A 27,803-nucleotide genomic window follows, 5' to 3' on the forward strand; every position below is an offset into this window, starting at 1 on the left:
GTGTGTGTGTGTGTGTGTGTGTGTGTGTGTGTGTGAGTGTGTGTGAGTGTGTGTGTGTGTGTGTGTGAGTGTGTGAGTGTGTGTGTGTGTGTGTGAGGTGTGTGTGTGTGTGTGTGTGTGTGTGTGTGTGTGTGTGTGTGTGTGTGTGTGTGTGTGTGTGTGTGTGTGTGTGTGTGTGTGTGTGTGTGTGTGTGTGAGTGTGTGTGTGTGTGTGTGTGTGTGTGTGTGTGTGTGTGTGTGTGTGTGTGTGTGTGTGTGTGTGAGTGTGTGTGTGTGTGTGTGTGTGTGTGTGTGTGTGTGTGTGTGTGTGTGTGTGTGTGTGTGTGTGTGTGAGTGTGTGTGTGTGTGAGTGTGTGTGTGTGTGTGTGAGTGTGTGTGTGTGTCTGTGTGAGTGTGTGTTTGTGTGTCTGAAGCAGCCCAACAACAATTTATTTCCTTTTTTTCTTTTTCTTTTAACATTCACACAGTTACACATTCATACCTGAACAATGACACCAAAACACAGTTTTCTTGATTTTTTTACGATTATTTCTTGTCATTTCCCCTTCACCAGAACAGCTCAGACATTAAAGGGGAGAGAGAGGGGGAAGACATGCAGGACTTTGTAAACCTCAACGTGTGGGCGTGTGCTTTATCAACTAAGTTAACCGGGACAATTCTTTCTGTTCATTCAGCTTTGAAAAAAACACTCAGGTGATGCACCCAATTCTTATAATCAAATGGAAAACCCTAACCTAGTAACAGGTGATGCTTGGTCTCTTTCTGCCTTTTCAGATGTCAGTCTGGTTAAACCATGGTACAGCATGTACACAATGTAAGAACATCTATTTGTTAAGAGGACTTTCTATGAGCTAAACTCATGAAAGAGCATTCAGACACATAGAGGAGTCATGGAGACATCTGATGGATACATGGAGCTCTGTAGCAGCAGATTACTACTTTCTTAATCCTCTGAAACCCCAGACCTTGCTGAGCATTGTTTGCTCCTGTCACATTATTACTCTCTTTGAGCTCATTTCTCGTTAGGTACATTTATTTGATAAAATTATTTTTTAAAGGAAAAACAGTTGAAACAGATAATTCAACATTTCCCTTTGTGTGCATGTGGAGCCAGATAGAGAGCAAATGAGAGGACAGAATGACACTAAAACACAAAGATTTATTTCTGTTCATTCTTTTTAGATGCTGTATACAGACACTTGTAATTATCTTGATATTTCAACAGTACTGTGGATATAATCTGATCAGACTGTATTATTAGAAACTTAATATTAAAGGATTCAGAATAATAATGAAAAACTTGAGTATCCAGTGTGCCAGAGTTCAGTGTGTTTGTGCTCCATCAGCAGCCTGTAGTCTGAGCTGTCTGCCTGGTAACAGGTGATGGTTGGATATGATTGGATGCTGCAGGTCATGTGATCATGTCCTCTGGTTTTTAGATCAGCTCTCAGTGAGACTGAGTCAGTGTTTGTTAAGAGAACAGAGGAACATGGCTTCATCCTTTCTCAGGGTCTCCCTGCTCTTCATCAGCCTCTACACAGCAGGTAGGATCAATACTCTGATCACTGATCAATACTACACACTTTATACTGTTTATACTTCATCAGCCTCTACACAGCAGGTAGGATCAATACTCTGATCACTGATCAATACTACACACTTTATACTGTTTATACTTCATCAGCCTCTACACAGCAGGTAGGATCAATACTCTGATCACTGATCAATACTACACACTTTATACTGTTAATACTTCATCAGCCTCTACACAGCAGGTAGGATCAATACTCTGATCACTGATCAATACTACACACTTTATACTGTTTATCCTTCATCAGCCTCTACACAGCAGGTAGGATCAATACTCTGATCACTGATCAATATTTTTTAAAGGAACACACTTTATACTGTTAATACTTCATCAGCCTCTACACAGCAGGTAGGATCAATACTAAAACACTGATCACTGATCAATACTACAGACACTTTATACTGTTTATACTGTGGATATTCATCAGCCTGTACACAGCAGGTAGGATCAATACTCTGATCACTGATCAATACTACACACTTTATACTGTTTAATACTTCATCAGCCTCTACACAGCAGGTAGGATCAATATTCTGATCACTGATCAATACTACACACTTTATACTGTTTATACTTCATCAGCCTCTACACAGCAGGTAGGATCAATACTCTGATCACTGATCAATACTACACACTTTATACTGTTAATACTTCATCAGCCTCTACACAGCAGGTAGGATCAATACTCTGATCACTGATCAATACTACACACTTTATACTGTTTATACTTCATCAGCCTCTACACAGCAGGTAGGATCAATACTCTGATCACTGATCAATACTACACACTTTATACTGTTAATACTTCATCAGCCTCTACACAGCAGGTAGGATCAATACTCTGATCACTGATCAATACTACACACTTTATACTGTTTATACTTCATCAGCCTCTACACAGCAGGTAGGATCAATACTCTGATCACTGATCAATACTACACACTTTATACTGTTAATACTTCATCAGCCTCTACACAGCAGGTAGGATCAATACTCTGATCACTGATCAATACTACACACTTTATACTGTTTACTGAGTCAAACTAATTATTCTTCTTCAGATGGATTTCGGAGTTATGCTCTGTTCCGTTGTGAGTTTAACTCGTCTGATCTGAAGGACATCGAGTTCATCTACTCTGAATATTTAAACAAGTTGGAGATCTGGAGGTTCAGCAGCAGTTTGGGGAAGTATGTCGGATACACTGAGTACGGAGTGAAGAACGCAGAACGCTTCAACAAAGATGCTTCAGAACTGGCTCAGAGGAGAGCTGAGAAGGAGACGGTCTGCAAACACAACATTGATATTGACTACCAGAACATTCTGACTAAATCAGGTGAGTTAGTGTTTCTGTGACATCATCATCTGATTTATTAATTCACTGAATCATCATCAACTCATCTACTGATTCATCTGACTCATAGTTTATAATAATCAGATTTATTTAAAGTTTCACCATGAAATCAGATGGTGAAGTTATTCTGAACAAGTTTCCTTAATGAATATTTCATTATTAGATATTATTACAATTAACACTTTAAATAAACACCAAACTATAATCTGTTGTAATAAATTAATATTTTATGAATGAATGAATGATTTTAATGTTTAAATCAAAGCACCACCTGCTGGTTGAACCCTGGTACTGCAGCTACTGATAATACATATTAATATTATAATGATTATAATGATTATTCATTATGAACTCTACTGATAATACATATTAATATTATAATGATTATAATGATTATTCATTATGAACTCTACTGATAATACATATTAATATTATAATGATTATAATGATTATTCATTATGAACTCTACTGATAATACATATTAATATTATAATGATTATAATGATTATTCATTATGAACTCTACTGACAACATATTATTATGACTAGTGTTATATTTAAACATTAGAGCTTAGAGTTTGATTTTAGACTCTAGATTTACTAGTTTATAATAATTAACTCATATTTAAATGTTATTGTGTGATGTCTGACTTAATTAAATTTAAAATAATAAAAAAGTCATGTTCCTGTTTGAAAATGATTTACTGCCAAACTGAAAAAATGTTTTTATTATTAAATAATAATGTTCATTTATTTTAATGTCCTGATTTCATTTCTACTGTTAATGTCAGTTTTTATAATGGTGGATTCTCCCAGAATGCTCCTGTGAAATCTGTCATTCAACCATCAGAACCAGTGGGCGGGACATAAGTGAAAGGCACCAATGAGAGGACAGCATGTCCCTGCTGTGGTGTGTGAAGGGCTGTGGGCCGAGCTGAAGGAGCTTTAATGAAGGACATAATGAATAATGTGATGGCCATGTGTTGTGTGTTCCAGCTGAGCCCTATGTCAGACTGAGCTCTACGGAGCCCTCTGGTGGTAAACATTCAGCCATGTTGGTCTGCAGCGTCTACGACTTCTACCCCAAACAGATCAGAGTCAAGTGGACCAGAGACGGACAGGAAGTCACCTCTGATGTCACTTCCACTGATGAGCTGGCAGACGGTGATTGGTACTACCAGATCCACTCTCACCTGGAGTACACGCCCAGGTGAGACACCTACAGGTCCTGGTTCAGGTTCAGGTCCAGGTTCAGGTCCAGGTCCAGGTCCAGGTCCAGGTCCTGGTCCTGGTCCTGGTCCAGGTTCTCGTCCAGGTCCAGGTTCTGGTCCAGGTTCTGGTTCTGGTTCTGGTCCAGGTTCTGGTCCAGGTCCAGGTCCTGGTCCAAGTTCTCGTCCAGGTCCAGGTTCTGGTCCAGGTCCAGGTTCTGGTCCAGGTTCTGGTTCTGGTTCAGGTCCAGGTCCAGGTCCTGGTCCAGGTTCTGGTCCAGGTCCAGGTTCTGGTCCAGGTCCAGGTTCTGGTCCAGGTTCTGGTTCTGGTTCAGGTTCAGGTCCAGGTTCTGGTCCAGGTTCAGGTCCAGGTTCTGGTCCAGGTTCTGGTCCTGGTTCTGGTCCAGGTCCAGGTTCTGGTCCAGGTCCAGGTTCTGGTCCAGGTCCAGGTTCTGGTCCAGGTTCTGGTCCAGGTCTGGTCCAGGTCCAGGTTCAGGTCCAGGTCCAGGGTCAGGTTCTGGTTCTGGGTTCTGGGTCCAGGTTCAGGTTCAGGTTCTGGTTCAGGTCCAGGTCCAGGTCCAGGTCCTGGTCCAGGTTCTGGTCCAGGTCCAGGTTCTGGTTCTGGTCCAGTATTGTCAGTAAGAACCAGAATCTCTGATGTCTGGTTTGTGTCAGCAGGTCTGGAGAGAAGATCTCCTGTATGGTGGAACACGCCAGCCTGAAAGCTCCTCTGATTACTGACTGGGGTAAATACCTGTCTGTCTCTCTACCTGTCTGTCTCCCTACCTGTCTGTCTGTCTCTCTACCTGTCTGAGTCTCTACCTGTCTGTCTCTCTACCTGTCTGACTCTATACCTGTCTGACTCTCTCTCTCCCTTTCTGACTCTCTCCCTGTCTGTCTCTCTACCTGTCTGACTCTCTCTCTACCTGTCTCTCTCTACTGGTCTGTCTCTCTACCTGTCTGTGTCTCTACCTGTTTATCTCTCTCATGTTTCTCCATCTACCTGTCTATATCTCAGGTCTCTGTCTACCTGTCTGTTTATCTTTGTCCAGTCTGTCTCAGGTCTCTTCTAGGTCTGTCTCTCTTCCTGTCTCTCTCTCTCTACCTGTCTGTGTCTCTCCCTGGCTGTCTCTCTCCCTGTCTGACTCTCTCTCTACCTGTCTGTCTCTCTCCTTGTCTGACTATGTGTCTACCTGTCTATCACTCTTTCTGTCTCTTTCTCTCTACCTGTCTGTCTCTCTACATGTCTCTCTCTACCTCTGGACTCTACCTGTCTCTCTTTCTAGTTTCCATGTACCTCTCTTTCATTACCTGTCTCAGGTCTCTCTCTCTCTACCTGTCTGTATCTCTACCTGACTCTCTCTCTACCTGTCTGTCCTTCTTCCTGTGAGTCCCTTTCCCTGTCTGTCTCTCTACCTGTCTGTATCTCTACCTGACTCTCTCTCTACCTGTCTGTCCTTCTTCCTGTGAGTCCCTTTCCCTGTCTGTCTCTCTACCTTTCTATCTCTCTCTACCTGTCTGTCTCTCTACTTGTCTGACTCTCTCTCTACCTGTCTGTCTGCTCACATGTCTCTTTCTCTACATGTCTGTCTCTCTACCTGTCTGATTCACTCCCTGTCTGACTCTCTCTCTGTCTGTCTGTTCCCCTGTCTAACTCTCTACCTGTCTGACTCTCTCCCTGTCTGTTCCCCTGTCTAACTCTCTCCCTATCTCTCCCTCTCTACCTGTCTTGTCGATCTCTCTTTCTGTCTGACTTTCTACCTGTCTGTCTGTATCCTCATCTGTCTCTCTCTACCTGTCTGGTCTCTCCTCCTCTGTCTCTCTCTCTCCACCTGTCTGTCTGTCTCTCTACCTGTCTGTCTCTCTATCTGTCTGTCTCTCTCTCTCTACCTCCTCTTGTCTGTCTTTCTGTCTGTCTGACTCTCTCTCTACCTGTCTGTCTCTCTCTCTGTCTGTATCTGTCTCTCTCTATCTCTCTCTACCTGTCTGTCTATCTCCTCACCTGTCTCTCTCTCCCCCTGTCTGTCTCCTGACCTGTCTCTCTCTCTACCTGTCTGTCTGTCTCCTGACCTGTCTCTCTCTCCCCCTGTCTGTCCTCAGACCCGTCCATGCCTGAGTCTGAGAAGAACAAGATTGCCATCGGAGCCTCAGGACTGATCCTGGGTCTGGTCTTATCTCTGGCTGGATTCATCTACTACAAGAGGAAGGCCCGAGGTCAGAACAGGGTTCTCTGTAGACTAGTTCAGACCTCTTTACAGAACATTAGACCATCTACTACAAGAGGAAGGCCTGAGGTCAGAACAGGGTTCTCTGTAGACTAGTTCAGACCTCTTTACAGAACATTAGACCATCTACTACAAGAGGGAAGGCCGAGGTCAGAACAGGGTTCTCTGTAGACTAGTTCAGACCTCTTTACAGAACATTAGACCATCTACTACAAGAGGAAGGCCCGAGGTCAGAACAGGGTTCTCTGTAGACTAGTTCAGACCTCTTTACAGAACATTAGACCATCTACTACAAGAGGAAGGCCCAAGGTCAGAACAGGGCTCTCTGTAGACTAGTTCAGACCTCTTTACAGAACATTAGACCATCTACTACAAGAGGAAGGCCCGAGGTCAGAACAGGGTTCTAGACTAGTTCAGACCTCTTTACAGAACATTAGACCATCTACTACAAGAGGAAGGCCCGAGGTCAGAACAGGGTTCTCTGTAGACTAGTTCAGACCTCTTTACAGAACATTAGACCATCTACTACAAGAGGAAGGCCCGAGGTCAGAACAGGGTTCTCTGTAGACTAGTTCAGACCTCTTTACAGAACATTAGACCATCTACTACAAGAGGAAGGGCCGAGGTCAGAACAGGGTTCTCTGTAGACTAGTTCAGACCTCTTTACAGAACATTAGACCATCTACTACAAGAGGAAGGCCCGAGGTCAGAACAGGGCTCACTGTAGACTAGTTCAGACCTCTTTACAGAACATTAGACCATCTACTACAAGAGGAAGGCCTGAGGTCAGAACAGGGCTCTCTGTAGACTAGTTCAGACCTCTTTACAGAACATTAGACCATCTACTACAAGAGGAAGGCCCGAGGTCAGAACAGGGTTCTCTGTAGACTAGTTCAGACCTCTTTACAGAACATTAGACCATCTACTACAAGAGGAAGGCCTGAGGTCAGAACAGGGTTCTCTGTAGACTAGTTCAGACCTCTTTACAGAACATTAGACCAGTTCCACAATAGTTTCAGTCCCAGAGGAGTTCCAGACCAGGTCCAGAGTCTGAACCCTGTTTATCTTTAACACTCCTTCTGAAACCTGTCTCTAGAAGTTCTTCTCTAAAATAACCTTTTTATTTTGTTTAGTTTCAGACCAGTTCAGTTTGAAGGACTAATGTCTGGATGTGTTGTCTCTTCTCTTTAATCCAGGAAGGATTCTGGTTCCCAGTAGCTGATCCTGGACCTGGTTCTGGTCCTGTAGCTGTTTGTCAGATGGAATAAAAAGCAGCAGCTGCTTCAACCTGCTTCGTGTGTTTCAGCTCAGCAGACTGTCGGTCCTGGACCATCTGCTGGACCGACTCAACTCCTGATTCTCTGATGATCTGGACTCTGATACTCAGCTGGTCTCAACCTGATCCAGGACTGTGGTGTTACTCTGATGGTCCTGGACCAGGTCTGAACCTGATCCAGGACTGTGGTGTTGCTCTGATGGTCCTGGACCAGGTCTAAACCTGATCCAGGACTGTGGTGTTGCTCTGATGGTCCTGGACCAGGTCTGAACCTGATCCAGGACTGTGGTGTTGCTCTGATGGTCCTGGACCAGGTCTGAACCTGATCCAGGACTGTGGTGTTGCTCTGATGGTCCTGGACCAGGTCTGAACCTGATCCAGGACTGTGGTGTTACTCTGATGGTCCTGGACCAGGTCTGAACCTGATCCAGGACTGTGGTGTTGCTCTGATGGTCCTGGACCAGGTCTGAACCTGATCCAGGACTGTGGTGTTGCTCTGATGGTCCTGGACCAGGTCTGAACCTGATCCAGGACTGTGGTGTTACTCTGATGGTCCTGGACCTGGTCTGAACCTGATCCAGGACTGTGGTGTTGCTCTGATGGTCCTGGACCAGGTCTAAACCTGATCCAGGACTGTGGTGTTACTCTGATGGTCCTGGACCAGGTCTAGTCTGGACTCTGGTGTATCCCAGCTGGATCTGAACTCTGCTTCATCTACATGTGATATGATTCTTTTCTGTGTGAAATCAATATTTTTCAGCCACTTATATCCACAAACGTAATAACTCTGGTCTTTAAATCAGATATAATCAGTTATTTGAATGATTTGGGGGCTGGTAGGTTGTGTGATTGTTAGATTTATATATTTCTACTGGAGTGGAACATTTTCTAACCCTAATAAACTGATCAGAAAACTCTCTGACACACTGTGGATTTATTGATCAGATAATAAACTGGAAGTATTTCATCTATAAAGATCCATGTCTCATAACAACTTATTCACCAACAGTATAAAGTTAACTAAGATTTATTAATAACCCTCATAACAACTTATTCTCCAACAGTTTAAAGTTAACTCAGATTTATTAATAACCCTCATAACAACTTATTCTCCAACAGTATAAAGTTAACTAAGATTTATTAATAACCCTCATAACAACTTATTCTCCAACAGTATAAAGTTAACTAAGATTTATTAATAACCCTCATAACAACTTATTCACCAACAGTATAAAGTTAACTAAGATTTATTAATAACCCTCATAACAACTTATTCACCAACAGTATAAAGTTAACTAAGATTTATTAATAACCCTCATAACAACTTATTCACCAACAGTATAAAGTTAACTCAGATTTATTAATAACCCTCATAACAACTTATTCACCAACAGTATAAAGTTAACTAAGATTTATTAATAACCCTCATAACAACTTATTCACCAACAGTATAAAGTTAACTAAGATTTATTAATAACCCTCATAACAACTTATTCACCAACAGTATAAAGTTAACTAAGATTTATTAATAACCCTCATAACAACTTATTCACCAACAGTATAAAGTTAACTAAGATTTATTAATAACCCTCATAACAACTTATTCACCAACAGTATAAAGTTAACTAAGATTTATTAATAACCCTCATAACAACTTATTCACCAACAGTATAAAGTTAACTAAGATTTATTAATAACCCTCATAACAACTTATTCACCAACAGTATAAAGTTAACTAAGATTTATTAATAACCCTCATAACAACTTATTCACCAACAGTATAAAGTTAACTAAGATTTATTAATAACCCTCATAACAACTTATTCACCAACAGTATAAAGTTAACTAAGATTTATTAATTCAGTCAACAGTATTTATTAGTATTTTAAGATTTATTAATAACCCTTAACAACTTATTCACCAACAGTTTAAAGTTAACTAAGATTTATTAATCTGGTAACAAATTCACCAACATTTAAAGTTAACTAAGATTTATTAATAACCCTCATAACAACTTATTCACCAACAGTTTTAAAGTTAATCTAAGATTTATTAAATAACAATCTCAACAAGTTAACAATTAAAATCATAACAACATTCACCAACAGTATTTAGTTAACTAAGATTTTTACCTTTAATCCAAAGTATAAACAGATTTAAATAACCCTCATTTATTCACCAACAGTATTTAGTTAACTAAATTTATTAATAACCTTCATAACAACTTATTCTCAACAGTATAAAGTTAACTCAGATTTATTAATAACCCCCATAACAACTTATTCACCAACAGTATTTAGTTCTTAAGATTTATTAATAATTAACAACTTATTGTCAGTATAAAGTTCATTTATTAATAAGGTCTAACAATTAACTATAAACAGTTAACTAAGATTCACTAGTCTTTAACAACTTATTCTCCAACAGTATAAAGTTAACTAAGATTTATTAATAACCCTCATAACAACTTATCCAACAGTAATATATGTCTATAAATCTAAGATTTATTAATAGGTCATAACAACTTATTCACCAACAGTATAAAGTTAACTAACATTTATTAATAGTAACAACTTATTCACCAACAGTATCTTCTTATGATATTTATTAATATATGTCTATAAATCAATTATTAGTATAAAGTTAACTAAGTATCATAACTATATTTATTATTATTTCTAAGATTTATTAATAACCCTCATAACAACTTATTCACCAACAGTTAAAGTTCCTAAGATTTATTAATAATTCTTATTCAACAGTTATTTCTAAGATTTATTGGTTTAACCCTTGGGTTCATCTTCCATTCAACAGTATAACCTTAACTAAGATTTATTAAAACCCTCATAACAAATTCACCAACAGTATAAAGTTTTAAGATTTATTTCTCTAACAACTTATTTTTTAACTAACTTTATTCACCAATATTTTTGTAACCCTCATAACAACTTTTCACCAACAGTATAAAGTTTAAGATTTATTTTTAACAACTTATTCACCAACAGTAAGTTAACTAAGATTTATTAATAACATAACAAACAAAGTATAAAAGTTTAAGATTTATTTTTAACCCAATAAAACTTATTTACCAGGTATAAATTATTAATAATATAACAACTAATCCTTAAATTAAAATATTCAGTAAATTTTCATGAAATTATTTTCATAAGATTAATATAAATTGATTAAACACAGACATAAAGTGTCATTTGTTAAAAATCAGTTTTAAACTGTTGATTAAACATTTCCAACAGTAAAAAATCAGTTTTTCAGATTTTACTGAATGTAATCTAAAAAATGAACTAATAATTTATTTAATAATGTATTTCTTTATTACAATCCAAAATTCAATAAAAGTACTAGATCTTACAGATCTTTTTTCTCATGATATCAATATTAATATATGTCTATAAAAAATATTATCCAGGTCTAACATTTATTTTTACAGCAGCTTCTTCTTATGATATCAAATTAATATGTCTATAAATCATTATTAAAGGTCTAACATTAACTATAAAGAAATCCTAGATTATTAGCAGCTTCTTCTTATGATATCAATATTTATGTCTATAAATCATTATTAGAAGGTCTAACATTAACTATAAAACATCACTAGTCTTAAATTCTTCTTTATATTATATTAATATTAATATGTCTATAAATCATTATTAGAAGGTCTAACATTTATAAACACATATAGTCTTACAGCAGCTTCTTCTTATGATATCAAATTAAATGTCTATAAATCAATTAGAAGGTTTTAACTATAAACACATCACTTTTACAGCAGCTTCTTCTTATGATATCAAAATGTCTATAAAATTATTAAGGTCTAACATTAACTATAAACACATCACTAGTCTTACAGCAGCTTCTTCTTATGATATCAATATTAATGTTTGTCTATAAATCATTATTAGAAGGTCTAACATTTTAAACAAAAGTCTTGCTTCTTCTTATTTTAATATTAATATATGTTATAAATCATTATTAGAAGGTCTAACATTAACTATAAACACATCACTAGTCTTACAGCAGCTTCTGAACATGAACAAGTCTTTCCAAAACCTGGTAACTAAATGAGAGTCAACTTGAAGTGGATTGTCTGGTCTCTGGTATCAAGCAAAGATTGATGATAAACATAAAGTGATGATGAACATATCAGAACATGTGTCTGTGCTGCAGCTTTATAAAGTCTGGATTCAGATGATCAAACTTCTAACTCAATCTCTGGACTTTAGTTTGACTAAATGTGTGTTTGTCCTTTCAGACATGATCTTTATTTCACAGTTTCCTGATCAGTTTCAGTGATCAGCTGACTTCATTTCCTGCTGTTGCTGTTCTATTAAAAACAGGAGTAATAAAGTAGATCTGGTCATATTCAGAGAACGCTGACTGGTAGCTGACATCAACAGTGGGATTTAAAAGGCAACGCTGCCCCCTAGAGGCTGAACTCTGGACCTTCATCTCCAGGTCCAGGAGGAGTTCTGCTGGTCTTTACTGTCTAATAGTCTCCATGTGGACTAATTATATATGTTGAATATAATGATGGTCTTTACTGTCTAATAGTTTCCATGTGGACTAATTATGTATGTTGAATATAATGATGGTCTTTACTGTCTAATAGTTTCCATGTGGACTAATTATATATGTTGAATATAATGATGGTCTTTACTGTCTAATAGTCTCCATGTGGACTAATTATATATGTTGAATATAATGATGGTCTTTACTGTCTAATAGTCTCCATGTGGACTAATTATATATGTTGAATATAATGATGATCTTTCTGTCTAATAGTCTCCATGTGGACTAATTATATATGTTGAATATAATGATGGTCTTTACTGTCTAATAGTCTCCATGTGGACTAATTATATATGTTGAATATAATGATGGTCTTTACTGTCTAATAGTCTCCATGTGGACTAATTATATATGTTGAATATAATGATGGTCTTTACTGTCTAATAGTCTCCATGTGGACTAATTATATATGTTGAATATAATGATGATCTTTACTGTCTAATAGTCTCCATGTGGACTAATTATATATGTTGAATATAATGATGATCTTTACTGTCTAATAGTCTCCATGTGGACTAATTATATATGTTGAATATAATGATGGTCTTTACTGTCTAATAGTCTCCATGTGGACTAATTATATATGTTGAATATAATGATGGTCTTTACTGTCTAATAGTCTCCATGTGGACTAATTATATATGTTGAATATAATGATGATCTTTACTGTCTAATAGTCTCCATGTGGACTAATTATATATGTTGAATATAATATCAGAACTAACTCATGGTTTCTATTCCCTTCCATACCAATGAGATCTCCTCTTAGTTACTGGAGTCTACTCATATGAACACATGTCACCTTGTTAGAGATGGTTTAGTCAACAGGTGACGGTGCTTTGAGGATGTTAAAGTCTCCACGTTGGTCATCAACAATATAACAACTATTATGGGATGTATTGTGATGAAATGTAGTTCATTATTCATCTTCCCCTGAGGATGGATTTTAATAACTTTGTTGATGCTCTGACTTTTATCAGCTCAACATTTGAATGTGTCCAGTACTTTGGTTCATCAAAGAACAGGACAGACACACACACACACACACACACACACACACCATAGTTAAACACTATTCATGCACATTAACCCATCATAAGTATCAGGACCAGGTTTTGATCCGGTCCACATTTCAATTTAGGTTCACAATAGATTTAGGCCCGCCTAGTTTTTGGTGCTTTTTTTTTTAAACTTTTTTTCCAACATTTTGACGGTTTATGCACTTTTTTTTTAATGCATGGGCTTTATGAAACCCAAAATGTAAGAGAGAAGACTACAGTATATGAGACATGCAATAATACAGTCAACATATTAGATTTTTCTCTTAAATAAACACCTGTCAATAATCTCTACATGTCTGGCCCTTGATGTGATTCTCATCTTCTAGTGTGGCCCTCTGGGAAACTGAGTTTGACCCCCCTGGTTTACAGCATCCAGGGAGCACCTTGGGGCTCAGGGTCTTGATCAGAGACACTTTGATAAACCACCAGAACCACAATGAGCTAAAAGCTGCAGAACTAAAGACCTTCGTCAGCCTCAGCTGGACTCTGTTTACTGATACTTTACATTGATGGAAATACTGATGATGATGATGATGATGATGATGATGACACAAACACAACAGCAGGGCAGATAGAGTAGACCCAGTTTGAGTCTCCCACTTGTAATTTCTATTAGTTCAACCTTTGAAAGCCTGGACCCAGAGTCTGCCCTGTCCAGCACCACACAGAGCTTTACTCTCCAAGCCCATCCTAAATCCTTAATAACCATAATTCTCTCCATCGTCATCACACTCAGCTGTTAACTACTGTTTGGTAAAGTTCCCAGAAGTCATCAGATCTCTGTAACTAAAGATGCACCGATCTGATACTGCTATCGTTACCAGTGACAACGGGACAGATCTACGGCAATAACTTCTATCTTTATATACTTTATACATTATCGGTCACACCGATGGTGGCCTCATGTGTCCATGACAACGCAGGAAACATTATGGCTGCTGGACCGGTCCACGTCTGCAGCTGCATTTATTAAGCATTAGTTAACTATTAGTTAATGGTTTGTCCATTATTACTTATTAATTGTTCATCATGAGTAAAGTATTTGTTCACACAATTATAAATGGTTTGTTCATAGTAAATAAGCCTATTAGTTAATGTTTTTTTTCATCATTATTAATTAATCGTTCATACATAATTCATCATCAGTAAAGCATTTATTCACATAGTTATAAATGGTTTGTTCATAGTAAATAAGCCTATCTTGAAAAATATGTTTGTAAGTACATGATTTATACTTAACAAATAATGAAACAACCATTTGGAAATGAAATAATTTTCCCATTATAAACCAGTTACTAACTATTGCTAAATGCTTTGTTCATCATTTGTAAAGCACTGCTCCTATGTTAATTCTCATGAATGAAGCATTTGTATACACACTCATAAATGGTTTGTTCATAGTAAATAAGGCTCTTGGAAGTTATGTTCATAAATAGAAGTTTGACACTTTCTAAGTATTGCAAAAACCATTAGTAATTTAAATAATTTTCCCTTTATAAACTATCTACAAACTAGTAGTAATGTATTTGTTTATCATTTGTAAAGCATAGTTCCTACATTCATTCTAATCAGTAAAGCATTTGTAAATGCAGTTAGTAAATGGTTGGTCCATAGTAAGTAAGCCCATGTAAAATGTTTATCAGTATATGTTTTAATAATTCCTACATGATGCATTAACCATTTGTAAATTAAGTAACTTTACCATTATCAACTAGGTACTCAGGAACGTAAAAGGTTGTTTATAACTAGGAAGTTAATGATTAATAGACTATCTAGACCTACATTTGTTCATGTCTTAAATAAAATGTTAGTCAGTCAGAAACGGTACTGAATTTCATATTTTGTATAGAATGACGAAACACAATGAACTGTAAATACAAATTATAATAAAAACATGTTACCTTACCATCTTAATCACAAAAGTCAGGTTCAGTATGGACTAAGTCAGTTATTTTAATAATCATCTTACATTTTAGCATTAAAGGCAGTCAGAAATGGTAATAAATTTCATATTGTTGTATAAAATGACAAAACACTGAACTGTAAATACAAATTATAATAAAAACCTGTTACATCAGAATCCTCATTTCATGTGTCATACTTTACCATCACACTCCAGCTCTACACACCAAACAGTACCATTTGCTCCTCTTATTAGGCATACGTTTCATGTTCATACATGAGAGATGGGACCATATATGAAGGCAGTCCTCACTGTGACAACGCACCACACCGTCACACACTTTGTATGGTGGCTTGCACACGCAGATGATGTCTGATGGGCTTGGTTTTTCTCTGCTTTCAGAGGGACCCACTTCAGTCACATCAACTGCGTCAGTCGGCATTGCTGATGGACATGGCCTTGAGAAAAGTTTGCCCACAAGCTCTGGGAGAAGGGCTCTGGAAAAAAGATCCTTAGATTTTGACTTGATTACTTCCCAGAGTTCAATATCTGGTTCTATCCTCTCTATGTGTACATCATTTTCTGACCATACAACAAAATCAGCAAACTCCTTATTGCATACAAGCATCTGTGTCTGGACCTGAAAATAGTAGGCCTGTGAATGTTACATTCCTCCAAACAGAATCTGCCATCAACACATTCTTTGAGGCTTATGCCATCATGTGCACCAAACGGACATTTAACCTCCACTACACCATCACCACAGCAGTCGCAATGTACTAGCCCATCTGGTGTAGCACCTATGTGATGCAAGTCTGGATTTATTACAAAACCACTGGTCTCACATCTGAAGTTGGTGTGTGAATGTATTTGCTGACGATAAAAAGTTAGTGCCTGTTGTTCGTGATCACACCCCCGAGTGGTTGCTTTACTTGTAAAGCCTGCGCTGAGAGGGTAACACATATTTTTGACGAGGCTTTGTGATGGATTCTCAGGTGGTGTGGAGCAAGCAGCTTTCATGCGTGAGGCTGTAATTCTGCCAGCCCTAAATCTAGACCAGGCTTTACTCTTAGCCTGTTCTCTTGTCTGCTGTTCTATTGTGTCAGCTTGCCTTTGAGAAATGTTAACTGCAATGGTACTACAGTGTAAGAGTAACTGTTCGCTTGTCATAGAAATGCACTGTTCATCGAATAGCTCACTCAGGGGCTGGCCAGTATCGGTATTCGACACTGGAGCCTAGAACTCTGTATAGTCTTTTATGACAGACAGCAAGACTGGTGTATCACCTGTAGCATGCAGCTCTCCCAGGAAAGTAGCGATCTCAGCATCTGTTGGCTCGGACACATCAGGTAGCTTTGGTTTGTCCTTGTATTGTATTGGTTTCTCTTCTGAAAATGTTGTGTCCAGTCTGTTTTTGATTATAGCTTTTGAGTGAAAGTCAATGTTTTCTACTTCAAGGTACTTTTCCTTTGGTTGTCCACTCGGAAGTAACCAATATGCAGGTTTTTCTGTCACAGTTTGGGACTCACGGAGCAAAACAGCTGCCTTGATGGCGAAAAGAACCGCTCCAACATGGCTACATGTCTGGCCTAACCCCGCCATGCAGGTGCAGTGTGCAGCCAAGATAATGCCATCCTTCTGGGCAGTAACCCATGGGTGCACAGGTGGGGCACTTAACCTATGAAAATACAAAAACACAGAATTGCATTCAAGATTTCAAACAAGATACATGCGTGACATAAATTTTTTAATTGTGTGTATGGCAGCTTCTATTCTTATCTTATGGCAAATAAACATGCACATGCCTAGGTTATTATTTTCACAAAACACAGTTTCAAAAGGTTTTCAGATATTGTTAAATAATATCTGAAGCAGAAACAGAAAGAAAGTATAATGATAGTTATATAGTAATGTAACGCAATAGTTTCAGATGTTATTCTGCAGCCTGTAGGTTCAAAAGTAGCTTAATTACAACATAAATTATTACTAAGTTGTGATTTATGCTTCACTAAAATAAAATGTTGCACCACGGAGATAAGTTACAACATTACTCTGAGTAACAACTAGGGTCTGTGTAAATCATATAATGTCATGATTGCCTTATTTGTGACTTGAAGTAATCGTGGTGTAAATAATTTTAGCAGCTGACGTAGTTACAAACTAAGTAGTAGTTACTAAACCTCTAGTGTCGACTTTAAGATAAAAATTACACACAGCTGATGCGACCCCGTGATGGTAAGCTAACGTTAGCTATAGCAATCATCATCAGGTTTTGCAAGTAAGTTAACGTTAAGCATGACATTACGGCTGGCAATAAGGACGGATCTTTACTTAAAGCTACTGGGTCTATTTGATATGGGTCCACACCAACCAAGCTTATTTTCTCTTTATATCGACGAGATGGAGCCATTACGATACTACTGCTCCCCTCAACTAAAATCTGCGTGCAGGAGATGTCATGTCAACAATATGGCCGCGGTTAGCTACTTCCGGTGTTTGCGAATAAGCCCTATTGGTTATGGAAATTAATGTTGCTTTTCAACACTATTGCTAGCTGCGGGGTATCTGTTGAAGTTGTGTGTTTAATTGTTTAACTGGAGTTTATGGAGAAGTAACTCAAAGAGACTAATATTTAGTGCATTCTTTCTACTGTTACCAGTGCAGGGAGGGATAAATAAGCACGCATGTCTTAATGCCTCTAAATTACAACACTGTAGCTTAAGTTATGGGAAAATAATACAATTTGAGAGATGTTTACATGCAATTTATGCAATTATATTAAGAATAGTGTTAATGTTACTAAGGTAGGTTCCATAAAACTTGAATTAGAAATGTCTTTTTTGTATCAAGATTACAAAATAATATAAATGTACTTTTGATACCTGAAAGGGATTTATATACTTTTGATACTTAAGAGAAGAAATTTAAGAACGGTTGTACAACTGAATAGAGATTTAGATATTTCAATACAGGTTATGAAATATCACCTCATTTTATTTTCATTGTAGCCTAAGCAATAGATTCTATTACTGAATAGTAATTGAGAGAACTGATTTGGCCTTATCTACAGGTGGAGGAGGTGGAGATTTGGGAGGTCCGGTCCAGAGAGGGATATTGGATCACATCGACTCTTCAGATCCCAGAGTCTTCCAGGGGTTAGAGATTCCCAGTTCAGTGGGCTGGGTGGGGAGCTACAGGATCGAGACTCTGAACTTCTACAGATTGCCCTGGATTCCTTCTTCATGGTGGTAGGACAAACAGAAACCAAACTCATATGGGCCCCAACGTTGAACATCTCTGAACTCTTGTCATCAAAGAACAATTCAGCTCATAGAACTGAAAAGGGTTTATTTTATGAACGCACTTTATTATTTTAGTTGTTATTTTTCATACCTGTGTTTTATCTGTATATGTGTATGCCATGTTTCTGTGTATATGAATACACTTCTCAATCTTTATCCTGGTTTCCTAGTCTCTTTATTGATGTTCAATTCTCTGGCTCTTAACAATCTAGTTTTCTTCTGGTTCTGGTCCAAATTCACATTGATATCAACTACATAACACTACTACGAGCTATTTCATAAATGTACATTCTTACTACATCGTAATAAGGGTTACAAATACTTTTTTTACTTGTGTCTCTGTTGTATCTGCTAGCCTTTGCAACTCATTTATAAATGCTTTGCAAAGCATAGAAAGTCCTCACTTTAAATGGGCTCACACAGTATACTTAACTAACTTAAGTTAGTAGTAACTCATGAGTTAATCATGGATTGATATGTTGGTAAGTGCTTGTTAAAGATGTATTAACACTAACTATCCATAGGCATATTTCTGAAGCCATGTCCAAATAGAGCAATACATGCTTACCATCACCCAGAACTATAAAACGATATTTACTGTCTTTTCTACTGGAACTCTGTGAAAAGAAAAACGTTAGACGAAACAACAGAGTATTAAAACCTTTAACATTCCTGCAGAATGTCATGTTTAGCTGTGGGAGACATTAGGTGCTCGAGCATAGACCCTCTGCATTTACTGCTTGAAGGTCCTGAATGAAACTAAACTTTAACATTCATAATAAAAATGATTCTTCTTATTTATGTTACTTGAGAGAATAAGTGTACGTGTTGGAGAATCTAAACACGGAACTATGAACCCCATCCGTCAATAAAGAGTTAAAAACTTCTGTGGATTACTTCCTGTTTTAGCGTGTACTGATGTATTCTGGGGCCTGTAGTCCAAACGCAGCTTGATGACTACAGGTTGACAATTTGTCTATCAATCCACGTCACATTTGTGTGTTTTGCCCAGAGATAACGCTGTACCTGAGACAAAAGGTGATGAAACATCAGTAGATAAAATGTTGTTTTTACCGTGTGAATATGCATCTATTGTAGTCACAGGTTCACTGAATATGTAAAACACTGAATACAAGGCCTACGCTGTCGTATAGGTTTTCTATAGTCTCCTGTCGATGGAGACAAATAAACACATTATCAATAATGTCAGTCCAGTCAGTCAATTTTACAAATAGTCACAAGGTGTCCTATGTCTGTCTCCTCTTCTGTTGGAGACTAAGAAACATGAATGTGAGCTTTTGCACACCACTTCAACATTAAACTTTATTTTTTTATTATTCTGCCATGGTTCGGTGCATTCACCGCCCGGTCACCATTTACCATTCTGGGCATTTTCTTTTATTTCTTATCCGAGATGACAAACCTCCAAACGGAACATTTTTTTTCTCGCCTCCACCTCTGAGATCAGCACCTCAACCTCAGTCAGTGATGTTTGTTTTCTTTCATCTGCAGCGGGATAACCCGTTGTGATTGGACAAAGAATGACGTCGGAGACACATTTATAGTAATTTCCATATTCATTTATGGGAGGAGGCCAGGCGGGGTCGGTCACTCATTCATGTGCGCTCAATTTCACGTGGATTGTGATGTATAAAGGAAAGGTGCTCAGGACCTGGCGTACGCCCGGTTTTACACATGGGAATATTTCTGTGCGTAGGTACTTTTCAAGTTTTGGCCGTACGCCATGTTGTGGTATGAAAGCTGTGCAGTCTTTTATACATGAGGCCCCTGGTCTATATTTAATAACTTTAATGATGGCTGCATTCCACTTACGGGAGGCCCTGCAGTTGTGCATGCTGGCTCACTGAAATAGATTACTTGGACACTAAAGAGAACTGAGCCATAGTTAAGGTTATGTGCTGTTCCTACTATGACAAAACAAGTATCCTCAGGATGGGTGTTTTAATTATTCAACAGAACTTTATGGCAAACCTTTATATAATAACTGCTCCATACAGTAAAAGCTCATCACAATAAAATGTTCCTTTTTAAATACATGCAGACACCACGTATACTACACCAATCTAATTATAGAAGTTGGAAGATATTGTTTACTATTGAATATTGACTTATAATGTAATAACTGACAATACAGTGACATTTAAAGACCGTTGTGATTGTAAATATGTTCTGGCATATAGCATCTTGCCTGCAATGCCTGTTGCAACTGGAACTGTAAAGGATGTAATGCAGAAGAGACTACAGTGCACTATTTCAGGTGACATACAGACCTGATAGCAGCCTCTCTCTCTCTCTCTCTCTCTATTCAACAGGAGAATTCCTCAAGAAGAAGAGAAGGCTCCTGATGGGTTTTAAGAACTTTTTCTTTCTCTGATGGCAGTCCATTTATGTTTTTACTGTCAAAATAAACTGAAATGAATGAAATTAAAACTTTTGCTTCTAAGGCATTGTTTTCTGTAGTGTGTACAAAAGATTTAATACGATTTTGTTATTTAAAAAAATGTGACCCTGTTTTCAAAGTTTCTATGTCACAATATTTGGGTTTATTTCAACCAAATTGCCCCAAAATAACACTGATGTTCCCTACAACGCTCTACACAAGGAAAATTAGATTAGTTCACTACTTTTAGTGAATTATCGGCCTTTTTTCTCTTCCAGTTTGATAGCATTTGATGAAAATAAAGCAGTTTAAATGGTTTCTAGAACTAACATGACATCATGACATCGTGTAAACATACAAGTGGCGTGTTTTCTGGACGCATTTTGAGCTATCCACGTGTACGTCTACGCCGTATACAGTGGACGTAAACATCCACGCCACTTGTGTTATCGCCACGTGGCGTGTTATCTCGAGAAGAAAGCTACGGTTGAGTTTATGACACGAGGGACAGGTGGGACCTGATCCCCGGTCTCCTGGGTGAAGGTCCTGTGTTTGACCCATCCACCAACCTCCCTACGTGGATGTTCACCCTTTCATACTACTCGCTACGGCGTCAGTTCACACTCAGTCTCAAGGTATCCATCCATCTTCGTCAGCTTATCCGGTGTCGGGTCGCGGGGGGAGCAGCTCCAGCAGGGGACCCCAAACTTCCCTTTCCCGAGCAACATTAACCAGCTCCGACTGGGGGATCGAGGCGTTCCCAGGCCAGGTTGGAGATATAATCCCTCCACCTAGTCCTGGGTCTTCCCGAGGCCTCCTCCCAGCTGGACATCCCTCCACCTAGTCCTGGGTCTTCCCGAGGCCTCCTCCCAGCTGGACCTCCCTCCACCTAGTCCTGGGTCTTCCCGAGGCCTCCTCCCAGCTGGACCTCCCTCCACCTAGTCCTGGGTCTTCCCGAGTTCTCCTCCCAGCTGGACCTCCCTCCACCTAGTCCTGGGTCTTCCCGAGGCCTCCTCCCAGCTGGACCTCCCTCCACCTAGTCCTGGGTCTTCCCGAGGCCTCCTCCCAGCTGGACCTCCCTCCACCTAGTCCTGGGTCTTCCCGAGGCCTCCTCCCAGCTGGACCTCCCTCCACCCTAGTCCTGGGTCTTCCCGAGGCCTCCTCCCAGCTGGACCTCCCTCCACCTAGTCCTGGGTCTTCCCGAGGCCTCCTCCCAGCTGGACCTCCCTCCACCTAGTCCTGGGTCTTCCCGAGGCCTCCTCCCAGCTGGACCTCCCTCCACCTAGTCCTGGGTCTTCCCGAGGCCTCCTCCCAGCTGGACCTCCCTCCACCTAGTCCTGGGTCTTCCCGAGGCCTCCTCCCAGCTGGACCTCCCTCCACCTAGTCCTGGGTCTTCCCGAGGCCTCCTCCCAGCTGGACCTCCCTCCACCTAGTCCTGGGTCTTCCCGAGGCCTCCTCCCAGCTGGGCGTGCCTGGAACACCTCCCTAGGGGGCGCCCAGGGGCATCCTTACCAGATGCCCGAACCACCTCAACTGGCTCCTTTCGACGCAAAGGAGCAGCGGCTCTCCGAGCTCCTCACGGATGACTGAGCTTCTCACCCTATCTCTAAGGGAGACGCCAGCCACCCTCCTGAGGAAACCCATTTCAGCCGCTTGTACCCTGGATCTCGTTCTTTCGGTCATGACCCAGCCTTCATGACCATAGGTGAGGGTAGGAACAAAAACTGACCGGTAGATCGAGAGCTTTGCCTTCTGGCTCAGCTCTCTTTTTCGTCTGGCAGTGCGATAGATTGAATGCAATACCGCACCCGCTGCGCCGATTCTCCGACCAATCTCCCGCTCCATTGTCCCCTCACTCGCGAACACAACCCCAAGGTACTTGAACTCCTTCACTTGGGGTAAGGACTCATTCCCTACCCGGAGAAGGCATTCCATCGGTTTCCTGCTGAGAACCATGGCCTCAGATTTAGAGGTGCTGATCCTCATCCCAACCGCTTCACACTCGGCTGCGAACCGATCCAGTGAGTGCTGAAGGTCACAGGCCGATGATGCCAATCTCAAGGTAATGTAAGTCAGTGGAGCCCAAAATGGCGTCGATCAACACGCCAAAATGGCATACGAATTGGCGTGTCATACATATGCCACTTCCTGAGATCAGTCTGCTAGAACAGGATCCTGAAACTAAACTTTGACCAAAACTCTTCCTCCGATCTTAACTATTAGTGAAAATAATTCATAATTTCAGCTTTTCTAACACAACATTTAGATGTAACTTCGTATGAACCAGGTTTATTGACCACGAATTTGAAAAAATAAGGGTCAAACTTGTGGTAATAAGTTGGTGTGTACAGTATACTGATGGTCGTGGAAGAAAAGCAAAGGAAATGTTGAAAAGTGTTCAATTCCAGTTGTTTGGACCCAGGAGGACAACAGGAGGGTTGAAGACCGTTTAGATCTGCAGTAATGTTGCTTGTTGAATACCTAGTTATTATATTATCAGCTGATTTTATGGTTTTTGTTTGTTTTGTATGGTTCTTTTGTGTGATTTTTATAGCTTTAATAATTGTTTCCTTTTATATATAATATAATAATTGATCCTTTTAGTTTAACATCAAACAGCCCCAAAATCACCATCACCAAACTCCACCAGACTCCATGTAAATAATCAGGACTTTTATCATCGTAAAACACACTTCATTCAAAGTGGAAAGAAACTAAAAAAAATTAGAAAAGCCGTCTTGGTTCATCTTTCCACTGTTCCAACAATCGCCACTCTGGTTTGGTTGAAATAAACCTTTAATTCACCCATTTACATGTGGAGATATGCTGGCTCTATACACGCTAAAAGTCCTGATTATTTACATGGAGTCTGGTGGAGATATGCTGACTTTATACACGCTAAAAGTCCTGATTATTTACATGGAGTCTGGTGGAGATATGCTGGCTCTATACACGCTAAAAGTCCTGATTATTAACATGGAGTCTGGTGGAGATATGCTGGCTCTATACACGCTAAAAGTCCTGATTATTTACATGGAGTCTGGTGGAGATATGCTGGCTCTATACACGCTAAAAGTCCTGATTATTTACATGGAGTCTTGCTCTATACACGCTTCACATGTGTTCATGTAGTTCCTGCAGTCTGCCAGAAGAGGGAGCTAATGCTCACACATCACACAGCAACACTGACTGTTTCCATGAGAAAGACTCCAAAAGAATATCTAGTATGGGATTATTATAGATAGTTAATAACATAATTATAAGGAAATGTCAAGTTGAAAGATGATTAAATGGCCTATTTTACCAAGAATTGATAGTATATGTCTAAACAATTATCTCTTTTTTTCTTTACTAAAGATGTGGAAGAAATGAACAAAATCCCAAAATATATAAAAAAAAAAAAAAAAAAAATCTGCAAATCTATTTCTATTTAATGCGTTATTATTTTAATAATTATTTGTAAATTTCAAACTTCATTGACGATGCTACTGTCTTAATACCAGATTTTTTAAATGTTATTGGTCAAACATTCATTCTCGTGTGTGTGTCTGTGTGTGTGCGTGACTTTGTGTGTCTATGTATGTGTGAGTGTGAGGGTGTGTGTGTCTGTGTGTGTTAACACCGTGTATGTCCAAAAAAGCAAAGGAAATGTCAGGTTGGCGTGTGTGAACTGAACCAACGTTGTTGATCAAAATGATGTTAACATGAGACGGTTGTTAACAGGAACTTAATGCCTATTATTGTGTCACGTTGAGGGTTTCTGTTGTTGTCCTTTCCTGATTTATTGTGTTCATTCATTCTGTGTTTCCTCGTTGTTTTTGGTCTCATGTTTCTGTCTTCCTTGTTTTACCATGTTGTACGGCTGTTGGAACGAATACGAACGTCAAATATAATTCGAATAGTAAAAACATCTATAATATTCGATTGCTGGAATTACGAATGTGACTTTTTTTCTTGTTTCAGAGCAGAGAGCTGCACATCCAAACTGTTCTCACGTGCTGTCGTAAGACACACACACACACACACACACACACACACACACACACACACACACACACACACACACACACACACACACACACACACACACACACAGACACACACACACACACACACACACACACACACACACACACACACACACACACACACACACACACACACACACACACACACACACACAGACACACACACACACACACACACACACACAGACACACACACACACACACACACACACAGACACACACACACACACACACACACACACACACACACACACACACACACACACACACACACACACACACACACACACACACACACACAGACACACACACACACACAGACACACACACACACACAGACACACACAGACACACAGACACACACACACACACACACACACACACACACAGACACACACACACACACACACACACACACACACACACACACACACACACACACACACACACACACACACACACACACACACACACACACACACACACACACACACACACAGACACAGACACACACACACACACACACACACACACACACACACACACACACACACACACACACAGACACACACACACACACACACACACAGACACACACACACACACACAGAGACACACACACACACACACACACACACACACACACACACACACACACACACACACACACACACACACACACACAGACACACAGACAGACACACACACACACACACAGACAGACACAGACACACACACACACACACACACACACACAGACACACACGACACACACACACACACACACACACACACAGAGACACAGACACACACACAGACACACACACACAGACACAGACACACACACACACACACACACACACACACACACACACACACACACACACACACACACACACACACACACACACACACACACACACACACACAGACACAGACACACACACAGACACACACACAGACACAGACACACACACACACACACACACACACACACACACACACACACACAGACACACACACACACACACACACACACACACACACACACACACACACACACACACACACACACACACACACACACACAGACACACACACACACACACACACACACACACACACACACACACACACACACACACACACACACACACACAGACACAGACACAGACAGACACACAGACACACACACACACACACACACACAGACACACACACACACACAGACACACACACTGACTAAAGCTAGGGCTGTCTCTTCTTGTGTTAGTTATTTCCAGTTGCTAACCCACTAAAATGACATCATACATAGCCCAGTTATTTAAACTGACCCACAGAGAGCCAAACCTCTTCTCAAGTCTCCGACACTCTAAACACATGTTCTGCTTTACACACATTTTACAATTCAAAATGTCACTTTTTAAATGCACTGAACAAGGGACTCAACAATCTGACATGAAGTCACCTGGTGGCCATTTCCAAACACTGCCATTGAAATTGACACTACATGAGCTGATTGGCCGATATATATGAGCAACCTAGCCAATCACCTCCATGGTTAATGGTTTCCACTTCAATCAGGAAGTAAGCACTATGAAAAGACCACAGGTGACAAACAGGTGAGCACCTTTTTTTTTTTTTTTTTTTTTTTTTTAACATTTCTGCACATTTCTTCTGCGATTTTCTTTATCAGTTAACTGTTTTTTTGGGAGCATATTTTTGTTAAGTCCAATGTGAATATATCTGCTGTGCATATGTTCCACTGACTTCTTTGGTGAAAAATAAAAAAATAACAATGTTTCAAGAGCATGGGTGTGTATCTGCAAATATTTCTGTGCATGTGAACAATCTGAAGAACTATTTTAGTATTATGGCAAAGCATACTAAAAATGAGAGTGCTTTTCATTATGGCCGACAGTGTGTAGTTGGTTTGACAAACATCTGGATACATGAATGAAGTGTGTTAGCGTAGAGATCTAGACCTGCAGCCAGGGGGGTCTAGGCACTCGGGCTGGAAAAACCAAACTGGGAGCAGAGGTCTTCTGGGAGACTCGGAGTTCAGCTTTTCTTTGAGAAAAGAACAAAGAACGACTCTGAAATCATCCTTAAAAAGGAAGATGTGTTCAGAGTTTTGCTGACCGGATGCGGCTAAAGTTTAAAGTTTGATCTATCAACTAGCTCCGCTGCCTTCTTCACTGCTCTGCCTGGTTGGAGAGCTATCCTATTGGTGCAGAGGGAATTTGCGTTTATCCCGCTCCTCGGATTGAGCCCTGACCAATGGGGAGTTCCCAGACCCAACATCTGGATGTGGGACAGACTTGTCAGGCTGGAAGTGTGTGTCATTTGGTGCAAAAGTTTGATTGTGATAATGCTATATGTCGTTGTGGTTGCAGTGCTTCATTTTGAAGGATATATGAAGTATTTTGCAGTGTGGGTGTGTGGTTTTGTGAATTGTGTTAAGTATTTTGTTAAAACCAGCCTAGTTTGCAAAATTGTTTTAGCAATTGATAATAACTGTAAACAATAAACAAGGGCTGCATTTGAAAAGTCAAAAAACTGACCTCCAATGTCGTTTACTAACCACTTTTCCTTAACCCTGATGGTAAACATCATGAGGTCGAGGAAAGATGGGAAGGAGAATTCAAAAGGGAAAGACAACAGCGCTGTGAGGAGAATGTGACTGTCCTTACACTCGGCTATGTAGCCATATAACGGAGGATGTTATTGACGTGGGTCTGCCGGTGAAACCACACTGTTCTGAAGATGAAAACACAGAAAGCACATCTGGATACTTCACCCCTGATTGGATGAAATGAAGTCTGTTTGCTTTTAAATATATCTTATATACTGTTCACTGTTGTGTGTAC

General features: G+C 39.7%; 2 protein-coding genes across 4 annotated transcripts in view; both read left to right on the plus strand.

Moving 5' to 3' along the window:
* Positions 1 to 8,566, plus strand: part of LOC114574030 (H-2 class II histocompatibility antigen, E-S beta chain) — a 133,773-nt gene extending 125,207 nt beyond the window's left edge. The window contains exon 7 of the transcript XR_003695021.1: positions 7,816 to 8,566. The gene's annotated coding sequence lies outside the window, so the exon portion shown is untranslated. The remainder of the gene's footprint in view (positions 1 to 7,815) is intronic.
* Positions 1,447 to 8,428, plus strand: LOC114574027 (rano class II histocompatibility antigen, A beta chain-like). 3 transcript variants are annotated; one of them, XR_003695017.1, is made up of 7 exons: positions 1,447 to 1,544; positions 2,653 to 2,925; positions 3,939 to 4,152; positions 4,829 to 4,896; positions 6,251 to 6,364; positions 7,572 to 8,265; positions 8,316 to 8,428. XR_003695017.1 is itself a non-coding variant. In XM_028606311.1 (6 exons), the coding sequence occupies exons 1-6, from the start codon at positions 1,490 to 1,492 to the stop codon at positions 7,595 to 7,597; spliced, it is 750 nt and encodes a 249-aa protein (XP_028462112.1). In that variant the 5' UTR covers positions 1,447 to 1,489; the 3' UTR covers positions 7,598 to 8,428. The 3 variants fall into 3 exon arrangements, 1 of the variants encoding a protein (XP_028462112.1); XR_003695018.1 differs by having other exon boundaries at positions 7,572 to 8,165; XM_028606311.1 differs by having other exon boundaries at positions 7,572 to 8,428.
* Positions 8,567 to 27,803: the final 19,237 nt, after the last annotated feature.

This window comes from Perca flavescens, chromosome 19, assembly GCF_004354835.1.
Source record: "Perca flavescens isolate YP-PL-M2 chromosome 19, PFLA_1.0, whole genome shotgun sequence".
Taxonomy (NCBI): Eukaryota; Metazoa; Chordata; class Actinopteri; order Perciformes; family Percidae; genus Perca; species Perca flavescens.

Bases quoted from the DNA above. Each gene is read 5' to 3' on its own strand.
- LOC114574027 (XM_028606311.1), top strand. From the start codon at position 1,490: ATGGCTTCATCCTTTCTCAGGGTCTCCCTGCTCTTCATCAGCCTCTAC. The intron at 4,153-4,828 runs GTGAGACACCTA...TTGTGTCAGCAG, and splicing joins CACCTGGAGTACACGCCCAG to GTCTGGAGAGAAGATCTCCT. The intron at 4,897-6,250 runs GTAAATACCTGT...GTCTGTCCTCAG, and splicing joins TCCTCTGATTACTGACTGGG to ACCCGTCCATGCCTGAGTCT.